Source organism: Octodon degus, unplaced genomic scaffold, assembly GCF_000260255.1.
Source record: "Octodon degus isolate 3935 unplaced genomic scaffold, OctDeg1.0 scaffold00083, whole genome shotgun sequence".
Taxonomy (NCBI): Eukaryota; Metazoa; Chordata; class Mammalia; order Rodentia; family Octodontidae; genus Octodon; species Octodon degus.
This window is the reverse complement of record NW_004524659.1, coordinates 10,957,531-10,969,536: the sequence shown is the minus strand read 5'-3', so window position 1 is coordinate 10,969,536 and position 12,006 is coordinate 10,957,531. Positions and strand designations below refer to the sequence as shown.

General features: G+C 49.0%; 1 protein-coding gene across 3 annotated transcripts in view; it reads left to right on the top strand.

The window, feature by feature from the left end:
* Positions 1 to 12,006, top strand: part of Fbxo17 (F-box protein 17) — a 40,101-nt gene that overhangs the window by 23,731 nt on the left and 4,364 nt on the right. For all 3 annotated transcript variants that reach the window (XM_023721493.1, XM_004636795.2, XM_023721494.1), the window contains exons 2-3: positions 9,575 to 9,936; positions 10,527 to 10,635. In XM_023721493.1, the coding sequence (XP_023577261.1) occupies positions 9,591 to 9,936; positions 10,527 to 10,635 (455 nt within the window). In that variant the 5' untranslated portion in view covers positions 9,575 to 9,590. The remainder of the gene's footprint in view (positions 1 to 9,574; positions 9,937 to 10,526; positions 10,636 to 12,006) is intronic.

Genomic DNA, 12,006 nt, shown 5'->3' with positions numbered 1-12,006 from the left:
GAGCCAAGAATTCCTCTGTTGGGTGTCTCCTTGGAGTGTCCACACCTGCTTTCATGCCTGGTCATAGCAACTCTATTGATAACTGCCCCAAACTACATACAGCCCAAGTATTAATAATGATGAGTGGGTAGATTAGGGATTATCACTCGTGTGGAATACGACTCAGCATTAAAAAAGGAATGAAAGGCTGACAGTCACCCATTCATTGTGGGTGAATGGCACAGACACTATGGAAGGAAAGAAGGAAGGAAGTCCACGCTGCATGTGTCACAGTCTGGTCAGGAGATTGAGACCACGCAGCCCATGAACAAGGCATGTTTAAGAGACATAATAACTGTGAGAGGGCATTTGAGTAAAAGGGACTGGCTGTTAAGAAATAAAAGGTACAACAAAGAATAAAGAAATAGGAGACAGTGCCGAGTATGACAGCACCATTCCCAGCTACTCAGGAGGCTGAGGCAGGAGGGTTGCTTGAGCCCAGCAGTTCCTGCCAGCCTGGGCACCATAGCAACACCTGGTCTCAGGCAGAGGAACACCAAGAGAGACAAGAGGGAGGCGGAGACCTCGAGCCAAGCTGGGCATGGTAGCATCCTTATTCCCAGCAGGCTGAGAGGCTGAGCCAGAAGGATTCCAAGTTTGAGCAGCCTGCCCTGAGCCAGTTAGTTAGCGAGACCCTGTATTAAAGAAAAATCAAAAGGGTTGGGGATATAACTCAGTGCAGAGGCCCTAGGTTCAATCACCAGTACCAGAAAAAGAAAGATAGGAAGAAAGGAGGGAGGAAGAGAAGGAAGAAGCTAACAAATACAAGGCATAGCCATTGCTTCTAGGTTTAAGCTTGTAAGGGTGAAGGAGGCCACAGCCTCAGGCTGTGATCCTGGTTGCCTTGGCCATGGGACCCGAAAGGGTAAAGCAGTCCCTGCGATGGAATTTGCCAGGAATCTGCCCTCCAGGACCCCGGGGACAGCAGCTCACAGGGAAGCCTCCGCTAAAGGGAGCAGCTGTTGGGGGTGGGGTGGGGGGGTGCGCTGAGTGAGACTCCTCCCCCAGCTGGGGCAGCTGCAGAGAACAAGTGCGCAGGCGCAGGAGTAATTCAACGCCACAGTACCTCTCCAGCGCCCTCTACTGAAAAAGCGTGGCGTCGTGGAAGCCTGCGAAGGAAAAGGGCCACTCTCCAGTTGGGTGGTTTGGAGCAGTGTGATAGTAGATTGGTAACAGGTGCATTCTGTGGTTCCCATTATGTGGAATTCTAGGGGGAAATGCAGTTTATAGTGACAGAAACGAGATTAGTGACTGCCTCGGGGTGGCAGTGGGGTGTTGTCTGGGAAGGGGTAACCACTCTGCAGTGATGGCAGTGTTACAAGGTTATACTTTTGTTCCAGGAAAACTATTCCCTGACAAACCAAAGTTGAACAAATAAGACAGTACCGTCACTGACTCACAGAGTTATTTTTGTGCAAAATTTCCTAGTGAGCTATAACCTATAATTCAAGTACTCAAGGAGGCTGAGGCAGGAGGATTAAAAGCTGAAGCCCAACCTGAGCAACTTAGGCGCTTTCTCTAAATAAACAAGACTGAGAACACAGTTCAAGACAAAGGCTCTGGGATCAGTCTTTACAGAGGGCCCTTCCTGTAAAGGAAGGATCAGTCTTTACAGAGGGCCCTTCCCTCATCTCGGTCCCAGAAGTTTATATTTGTAATCTCATGGATAAATTACTGGAATCCCATTAAGTTAATTCCAATCTACCACTTCCAGTGCAACCTACGGCAAGAATAAAGACACTAAAGCATATTTATAGTTATGGGGAGCCAAGGGTCCTAAGTCCAGCCATGGTGATGGCTATCCAGAACAAAGGCCTTGACCAAGGGCCAAACCCACGTTTTGTTCAGTCATGAAGGAGGAGTGGCTTGGGGATGAATGACTGAAAATGGCCGGAAGTGGGTGAGTACTGTGAGTTGGGCTAGGTGGGAGGCTTGCATTCACCTCTGCACTGTGCAGAGAAGGATATGTAGGAAGTAATCTGCATGATACAATTGAGATAGTCTCTAATGTTTCGGGGTCCGGTGCTTCACCTCTGATGTGTAATCCTTCAAGCCCCAGGAAGTCATGGCCGCTATCTCGAGGCTCCGTCCCAGCGGACAGTGTAGAGCATTGGCTTTTGTCCCATCTTGAAGCAGCCGGTGTGGGTTATCAGGGGAACACACATGCTGTCTTCAAAGACTGCCACCAGCACCTCGGCTAGACCAATATGCAGTGCTTAAAGTCAAATGAAGGGATAAGGAAAGGTCCTAGCCAGCTCTGAACCCATCAGTACGTGGAAATAGGGTCAGGCACATCCGGTATGGAGACAACTGCTCTTCTTTCAAGGAGAGTCACCCAGGTGGTCCTCCACAAATCTTCAGTCCCAGAGAAAGAGAGGGTCGGCGGGAGGGAGCGAGAAAGAGGCCAGAGGAGTTCAGTCAGTCAGTCTCTGGCTGTCGTAAATTTCACAAGTGAAGAAACTGCTAAAAAGATACCTGCTAACTACCAGTAGTTTGCGTGGATTCTTTCATTATAAGAGTTCCATCTAGGGGCCGAGGAGATGGCTCAGTGGAATAAGTGCTTCCCTGGCAAGCGCAAGGTCCTGAGTTCAATCCCCGGTTCTGAAAAAAAAATTTAAAAAAAAAATTAAAAAAAAAAAAGAGTTCCATCTTTTGTTTGATAGCTTTTTTTTCCTCTCTCATTGGGACTTGTGTACAGGGATTTATTTCTTATGCTAGGCAAGCACACTACTACTGTGCTGCATCTCCCACTGTTATGGTTTGTGTCCAGTTGTCCCCCAAAGCCCCGTGCAGTCATGGGGTAGCTTCTTGAGTTTGTGATTAATTCATGATCCAAGGCTGGGATTACGGGTGTGAGTGCTGCACCCACCCTGGGGTGGGTCGTCTGCATACAAATGTAAGGAGGAGAGAGGCTGGCCAGCTGCCTAAACTGCTGCTCCTCCCTTTGCTCTTTGCTGTTTTCCACCACCATGAAAGGCTGCCCTCTGTCCTGTGCCCCTCTGCCTTAGAGCCGGTTGAATGTGGACTGAAACCTCCACTAACTGTGAGCTCAATAAACCTTTCCTTCTTTAATTTTAGATGTTCTGTATTTTGTCTCAGCAACAAAAGTAACCGAGACATGAGTCCTATTTATTTATTTATTTTTCTGTATTTGAGACGGAATCTCACTAAATTGCCCAGTCTAGCCTCGAACCCATGATCGTCCTACTTCAACCTCCCCAATAGCTGGCATTGCAGGCGTGTGCCACCATGTATGGCTGTTTGATAGCTTTCTGAAGACTTTTTTTTTTTTTTTTTAATGCGGAACTGGGGCTCGAACTCAGGCCCTTGCGCTTGCCAGGGAAGCACTTATTCAACTGAGCCATCTCCCCGGCCCGTTTGATAGCTTTGGCAGAAGTTTTTACACCTCTTTTTGTTCCTTTGCATAGATTACTCTGTGTTTTATTGTTGGCTATGTATGGATTACTCTGTGTGCTTTATCATTTTATAGAAAGTACACACACACACACACACAAGTTGGGTATGGTGGTGCACTGTGATCCCAGCACTTGAGAGCCTGAGGCAGGAGGATCACTGCAAATTCAAGGGCAGCCTGGGTTACATAGTAAAAGCCTGCCGTAAATAAATAAACAAGCACACAGAGCTAGGCCTCAGATCAAGGAACACAAACCAAAAAAGCTCCTTACAGAAATGGATTCCTACCCAGTTTGACATTGTAATGCTGCCTACACTTCTCTTGACAAGGAATCAGTTGTTGTTGTTGTTGTTTAGCACAGTCATCTCTGGGTATTCCCAGGAGCTGAACCTAGGGTCCCCAAGAATACCAAAGCCCAGGGGTGCTAAAGGCCCTTCTACAACCCAGGAGGGGCATGGGGGTGACTCCATAGTAGAGCCTTTGCATAGCACAAAAGAGGCCCTGAGTCCATCCTGAGCACTAAAAATCAGTCAATCAAACAGAATAGTATGTGTTTCGAACCAGCACACACACTTCTACATGCCTTACATCAGCCCACCCTGGGGCTGCAGACCCATGTGTAGAGCCTGGTCACCCGACCAGGAGTGAGCCCAAGTGTGTACAGTGGCCCTCCTTACTCATCGGCGCCTGAGCTGTACCCCACCAGATGAGCAGAAGGTTTTCCTAGGAGAAAACCCACCATGAATTGCGCTTAGGAGGGATCTAAGTTGCACAGTTCTTGTAAGAATCTAATGGAATAATAATAGATATAGGATCCCCAAAGTAATAATAGGAATAAAGAGCCAGGAGTGGTGGCCCACACCTGTAATCCCAGCACTCAGGAGGCTGAGGCTGGAGGATCGTTGTAAGTTCAAGACCAGACTGAACTACAAAGTCAGTTCAAGGCCAGCCTGAGCTGCATAGCAAGACCCAGTCTGAAAAAAACAAGCAAACAAAAAAAAGAGAGAGAGAGACAGAAGAAAAATAACACAACAAATAAATTAACATGACACATCCTGAAGCCACACCCCTCTCCTCATGAAACAACTGTCTTCCATAAAACTGGTCCCTAGTGCCAGAAAGGCCCAGGACCACTGCCTTAAATCATCTGTAGATTACTTGTAATCCTCAATAAGTACTTGCCTGGTAAGCGCAAGGTCCTGAGTTCAATTCCTGGTACCGCAAAAAAAAAAAAAAAAAAGTGTGGTTTATTTAATCCAAGAATGTAAAACCAATAGTCAGTATCTAAAAGCAACATTTTTTTTAAAAAATGCTATCCCTGCTGGGCTTGATGTTCACCTATAATCCTAGCACTTGGGAGAAGCCAAGGCAGGAGGATCACCAAGAGTTCAGGACCAGCCTGGGCTACACAGTGAGTTCAAGGCCAGCCTGAACTACATAGTGAAACCCTGTCTTAAAAAACAACAACAATTGGCCTCAAATCACTTATGTGGAAAGTGGGTAGCATCAGAATTTAAACTCAGGTCGGTCTGTGTCTACAGTGGTACCCATTGTTTCTTTTCTGTCTGTCTTTTTCTGTTTTCTGGGTGGTTTGTTTGCTTGTTTTTTATATTTTGAGGTATTGGGAGTTAAATCCAGGGTCTTTGCACTGAGCTACATTCCATCGTCAGCCCTTTTTAAAGTTATTTTTGAGACAGGGTCTCACTGAGCCGTCCAAGCTTGCTACAGACATGCAGTCCTGCTGCGTCAGCCTCCCAGAGCGCTGGGGCCCACTATTTCTTGGTGAGGGCTCACTTGATGGGCACCATGCCACACTGTGCAAATCACCAAACATTGTTGCATTTAGCTAGTGTTGCCTAACAGCCCACTGTGACTTTAAACAATAACCACTACCTTATTATCATTTATAGTTCTGGGGCTGGGCCCAGCTCAGTGGTCCACACGCAGGGGTCTTGTTCAGTTCCATCAGACAATGGCTGGGGCTGCACGGGCAACCCCCTTCCTCTCCTCTGGATAGCACTTGGCATGGGGAGGCAGGAACAGCTGGCACTGCTCAGGCCTCTCGCCTGTGTGCTCGGTCTCCAAACGATGACTTCCGGGTAGCCAGATGCACATGCTGTTTTTTGGTTTTTTTGTATTGTCTTTTTGAGACAGGGCCTTGCTCTGCAACTCAGGCTGGTTTGAGCTCATTTTGTAGCCCAGGCTGCTCTCAAACTCACAACGATCCTCCTTCAGTCCCAGCCTCCTGAGGGCTGGGATTACAGGCGTGGGCCACTATGCCTGCCCCTGACAAGAGCCAGGGAACTGTCACTTCCCTTCCTTGTTTACTCCAACCCCAGAGTTCTGGGACTTCACATTGGCAGCTTGTAAACAGCTTTGGGTATAATTTACACCCCCAGAAAATGCTAGAAACCCAAACTCCCCACCCCATTGGCTGCTGACCACTTAGCATTTGGCAGCAACCACAAAGTGGGTCTCCACAGGCATGTGTGCCCTTTAGGACGCCACCTCGAAGTCCCTGAGCAATGTCCCTTCTGTAGTGCTCTGAGAGGCAAGCCTGCCATGGTGGCCCAGCCAGGCCAGAGGCAAGAGTGTGAGCCTCACAGTTTAATGAACAATAAAACTGTAAAAGAACAGTCAGGAAACGGCTTGGTGGCCAGCTTTGGAAACCGTGGGACGCTATACATAGCATCAGCGGTCCTTGGAAACTGCATGTCAAGAGTGTCTCTAGTTACCGTGACAATGATATTTTACAATTTTATTTTATTTTGTGGTACTGGGGATTGAATCCAGGGCTGTTGCACTGACCTAGATTCCCAGCTGTCTTTAAATATTTTTACTGAATGTTGAGACAAGGTCTCACTAGATTGCTAAACAGCCCACATTGGTATCAAACTCACAATCCTCTCACCTCGGTCTGAGATTAGAGGGCATGTACTGTGACACCCAGCTTGTAATAACTAATAATAATCTCCTCCGGATATACTCCCAGTGCCAAGCCTTGTTTGCCCTGAACTGAGCCAGCCAGTAACTGGTATTCAGCCATGGGCACAGGGTATTGGCTAGGTTGCTAATGCATCCCCAACAAACAATTTGTGTAGCTTGTATAGTGCCACTAAGTAATTATGAGCTACACTGATTTTCTTTTTATTTGGGGTTTTTTTTTGAGGCCATCTCTCGATTGAACTGTGTGGCCTACACTGACCTTGCGCTCTCAGTGATTCTCCTGCCTCAGCCTCCCCAGTGCTGGGATTATAGGCGTGCACCACTGCATCTGGCCTGAGCTGTGCTTCTTGCTCCTTAGTGAAGTCTGACTGCTTTCAAGGGCCAACCCAGCCCAAGAAGTCCTTTGATCATCAGTGACCAACACACTCCTGAGAAGAGCAGACCACAGGACTAAACTCTGGTGGCTCTCACATCCCTGCTAGGCAAACTAGCGGACCTGCTTGTAAGTCGGAGCTAATTATTAGTAAGTTAATAAGCCATCTAGACTGAGAACAACAGGTCTCCCTGGCTTCTGTCTTTCTGCGGCAGGCGTAAAGGTGGGGTCAGGATTTTGCTATCTCCAAAGGCCACTTACCTTTCCTTCTTCCTTATGAATTTTTTTTTTTTTTTTTTTTTTAAATTTATGTTGTGTGTGTGTGTGGCCAGCTCAGCCCACCAGGGGGCGGGAATGGCTGGCATGTGGTGCCGGGGGATTGAACCACCGTCCCTGTGCTTTGCTTAGCTTAGTTTGTTCTAAGTAGGTGCTTTAGACCACTGAGCCATCTCACCAGCCCCCTGAATTTTTTTTTTTTAACAAAACCTTGATCAACCCACTTGAGGATAATCCCACCTGTCGAGAAGGGCACACTCCCAGGCTGCCGTGTACCAATCATTACCACCCAGGAGCCTCTTAACCCAGGGCGACCTGGAAGGGCTGAGTCACCTATCAGACTACATCATGGGCTGTGAGCTGATCCAACTTAGACGCGCAGCAGGGTGGCCCCCTGAGAGCCAGTAAATGTCACCCACAGGAAAATGTCACAGCTACATAGTTGCTTGTCATTTTTTCAATGTGTGATAACAATCACAGCCACTGACATAATTTGATGTTTAATATTAGATAATTACCGTTCTTCATTATGAGCCTCAAGCACTTTTCCTAAGTGCCTTACAAATATGAATTCACACTGTCCTCGAGACATCCCTATGAAGTAAGCAGCATTCGCAGGGCCATTTTCAGAAGAGGAAAGGAAAGTGCCAAGAGACTAAGTGACTTGCTCCTGGTCATACCGGCAGCAGAGGCATCTTAGGGAGTGGCTGAAGATAGGCAAAGTGGGCCCAGTGCTGTGCTCCCCTCCCAAGGCTGCTCTGCCACCTCTGAGGACAAGGTGGTGACACAAGCGTCTCTTCAGGCCTTAGGCTGGCCCAGGCATTCCTGTTCAATAAAGGTGTCTCACCTCCTTGCACATCCGTGTGGCATCAGTTTTCTCATCTATCAAATGGGACTTTTGTTTTTGTGGTGCTGAGGATGGAACCCAGAGCCTCCCAGGTGCCAGCCAAGTGCTGTATCACAGAGCCACACCCCAGCTGCTTAATACCTCCTTACTGAATGTTCATGATGTGTCAGGCACTGTCACAGGCACTGGGGCTTGGGGGTGCAAAAGAATTTCTGGACTTATGGTGTGTACTATGTAGTTGGGGAGAGGCAAAAAGATAAGTTACATACAGTTATTTGTTAGAAGTTTGAAGTTATGTGTTAGAAGTTGGTAAGTGTTTAAGAGAAAAAAGGTGAGGAAGTCGATCAGGCATGGTGATGCACACCTGTAATTTCATGCTGTAGGAGGCTCAGGAAAAGAGCATCGAAAATTAAAAACCATCCTGGCAATTTAGGGATTTAGAAGAGAGGAGAGAAGGAAGAGGTGCGAAACAGCTATATAAAAGAGAGGAGAGGCGGAGGTAAGGGAAATGTAATGTAATTGCCAGGCAGCGTTAGAAACAGCTGGACGTCACTGCACAGAGAGCCCAGGAGCTGCGCTGATCTCCAGCCCTCAAGCTGTGGGGGTACAGGCACAGGGTGTGCAGGGTTGGATTTAACCATCTTGTTTTCAGAGGTTAAGGGGAAAAGTGTATGCAAATGAAGGTTTTAAGGTTTAAGCATGGAATTTAAACTGGGGGTTGGGGCTGTGCAGAGATCAAAGGCTGCTGTTCTGAGGAGGCTGGAGTCATTGAATCAAGATCTACTATGACCCGGGAGGCAGAGGGGAGGCACGACAAGGTCACTGACGAGGGCAGCGAACTGAGAGGCAGGGATCATCTGCCTGGATATGGAAGTCACTAGAGTGGTGACAGAAGCAACCTGAATCAGAGATTAAGGAAAAGGAGCACACCCGGGTCAGCAGATGACCCATCAGGTGGCCAGTGACTGACCCCAGATGATGGAGCTCAACAGCTAGGCGGCTGGGAGGAGACACACAGAGTGGTCCGGAAGCAGCTCCCAGGGGCAAGGACTTTTAAAATGAACATTAAGAGAGCCCAGTTCTAATTAGAACAAGATGACAGGTTGGGGAAAAAGATTTTGCTGAAGAGAGGTCTTGAATGGCAAAGACCCAAGGAGCTGGCACACACTGGGGGATGGCGCTTCAGTGTGCTTCCGGCCATGTGAAGTGCTTAGCCAGACACAAGCGCGCCTCGCGGCAGCTGTGCTTAGCGCTTCTAATGGGGTCAGGTCACACGAGGGTTTTTTTTTTTTTTCTTTTCTTTCTTTCTTTTTTTTTCTTTTTTTTTTTTGCTGTACCAGGGATTGAACTCAGGACCTTATGCTTGCCAGGCAGGCACTCTACTGAGCTATCTCCCCGGCTCCTTTTCATTTTTCTGAAACGGTCTCAGCTAGGCTAGAATTTTGGGTCTTACTGCCCCAGCTTCCCGAAGTGCTGGAATCACAGGCGTGCGCCACCACGCCCAGCTCCAAGCAGGAGGTTCTGTTTAAAGAGGAAAAACAAAGGACCCCACTGGATCGTTGCTCACCCTCAAGCAGAGGGAACTCAGGCGTCTGCAGCCTTGGCAGCCTTTACCCGTCCCCCATAGAGCTGATGATCTTGGTGAGATGCTGACCCACTGACCCCTCTCGACCCACAGGAACCCAGCGGCGGCGATGGGCGCCCGGCCCTCGCGGCGGCGGCCCGCATACCCGCCGGTGACTCTGGACGCGCTGCCCCCTGAGCTGCTCGTGCGGGTGCTGAGCCACGTGCCGCCGCGCGCGTTGGTGACCTGCTGCCGCCCAGTGTGCCGCGCCTGGCGCGACGTCGTAGACGGGCCCACCGTGTGGCTGCTGCAGTTGGCTCGAGACCGCAGCGCCGAGGGCCGCGCGCTCTACGCTTTGGCTCAGCGCTGCCCGCCCAGCAGCGAGGACGAGGAGGACCTTCCGCTTTGCGCCCTGGCACGCTTCTGTCTGCGCGCACCTCTCGGCAGAAACCTCATCTTCAACTCCTGTGGAGAACGTGCGTGCTGAGGGCGGGGCCTTAGAAGCTACGTGCAGGAGGCGTGGCCTAAGGCGCGTTGGCCGGGAGCGTTCGGGAGGAAAGCAGAGAAAACTTGCCCCGGGGAAAGGGACGAGTGGGCGTGGCCGTGGCAGGTTTGAGAGGTGTAGCCAGTGGGAGACAACTGAAGGAGCCGGGGGGCGGGGCTGAGACGTGAAACCGCGCGCTTAGAGGCGTGGCGTAGGTGCGTGAAGTTGGCTGAGATGTAGCTGATTGGATGCTGATGGGGGCGGAGTTTGCATTCCAAAGTAAAGCCTCCCTGCAGAGGGAGAATCTGAGCGAGTGGGCGAGGCAAAGCGGGCGTTGGTCGCTGGGCGGTCCTGGGAATTTGAGAAGCGAAAAAGACTGACTGTGGGTGGAGAAGGTTGAAAGGATGGGTCGGTTGTGTGACGCTGGGATAGAAATGGGGTCTGTATCCCAGCAAAGTCTGTATCATCCCAAGCAGCCAAAGCGAGGGGCAGAGCCAGGAGGAGCGAGTGAGCGATACATGCTGTGCGGTCGCGGGCTCTCTGCTGGGAAACCCTTCACATTCAACCCTGTTGTGTCCTCAGAGGGTTTCAGAGGCTGGGAGGTGGAACACGGCGGCAATGGCTGGGCGGTGGAGAACATAACCCTGGTGCCCGGGGCTCCTTCCCAGACCTGCTTCGTGACTTCTTTCGAGTGAGTGGATCTCTGTGCCTGGGGCCCGCGCCAAGGAAACAGGGACCCTCCATGGTCTGCATCTCCGCCTTCACCCCCTCCTCACATTCTTGCATTATTGAGTCCAGCAAGTACCTGTTGAAGGTCTGCCAGGTACTCAGCTTGCAGGCACTCTTTTAGCTGCTAGACATACAAGGAAAAAAATAAAGATGGCAGCCTTTTCTTATTTGATTTGTATTTTAGATGTAGGGTGAGAGTAGACATTAAACACAAGTACCCAGGCATAGTGGAGCATGCCAATAATCCCAGAACTCTGGGAAGCTGTGACAGGAGGATTGCAAATTTGAGCCCAGCCTACTAGCAATTTAACTCTATCTCAAAATAAAAAATAATGGCCTCAGATGTAGTTCAGTGTAAAGGCTGTGGGTTATATCTCCAGGATTTTTTAATCAATTGATTTTTTTTTCTTTCTTGTTTTTGTCTTTTGAGACAGGGTTTCACGATGTAGTCCAGGCTGGCTTTGAACTCACTGTGTAGGCCAGTTTGGCCTCATATTCCCTGTGAACCTCCTACAACAGCACCTCTGGCACCAGTTGTGCTGCTGAGTTATATTCCCGGACCTCTCATCATTGTCTTAATTTGCATTTTTCTGTAATGATTAAGCATCTTTTTTTTTTTAATTTTATTTGTTTATTTACTTATTTATTTTGTGTGTGGCCAGCTCAGCCCACCAGGGGGCGGGTCTGACTGGCATGTGGTGCTGGGGGATTGAACCGCAGTCCCTGTGCTTTGATTAGCTTAGCTTGTTCTAAGTAGGTGCTTTAGACCACTGAGCCATCTCACCAGCCCTAAGCATCTTTTTGTGTGCTTCTTTGATTCCTTCTTTAGTAAGTTACCTGTTCATATTTTCTGATAGTACTGATACATTTTTCTTGTTGACTGGAAAGCATTCCCTGTGTTGTCCAGATGTCCCTTATGCATCCTGAGAAATGCAGAAATCTTCTCCCACTTTGCCATCTATATTAATGGTGTCTGTGGTGATTTTGGTTGGCAGAAATCATTTGTTTCCAGCTGGGAATGGTGCCACACACCTGTAATACCAGCACTTGGGAGGCTGAGGCAGAAGGAGCTCCATGAACTCAAGGCCAGCCTGGGCTACATAGTGAGTTTAAGGCAGCCTAAACTACATAGAGAGAACCTGTCTTTAGGGGGAAAAAAAAAAAAAGCCAGAGATATAGCTCAGTGGCACAGTGCCTGCCTGGCAAGCATAAGGCCCTCCTGAGTTTGATTCCTGGTACCAAAAAAAGAAAAGGAAAGAAATAAAGAAGCATCTTGGGGGCCGGGAGATGGCTCAGTGGAATAAGCGCTTCCCTGGCAAGCACAAGGACTTGA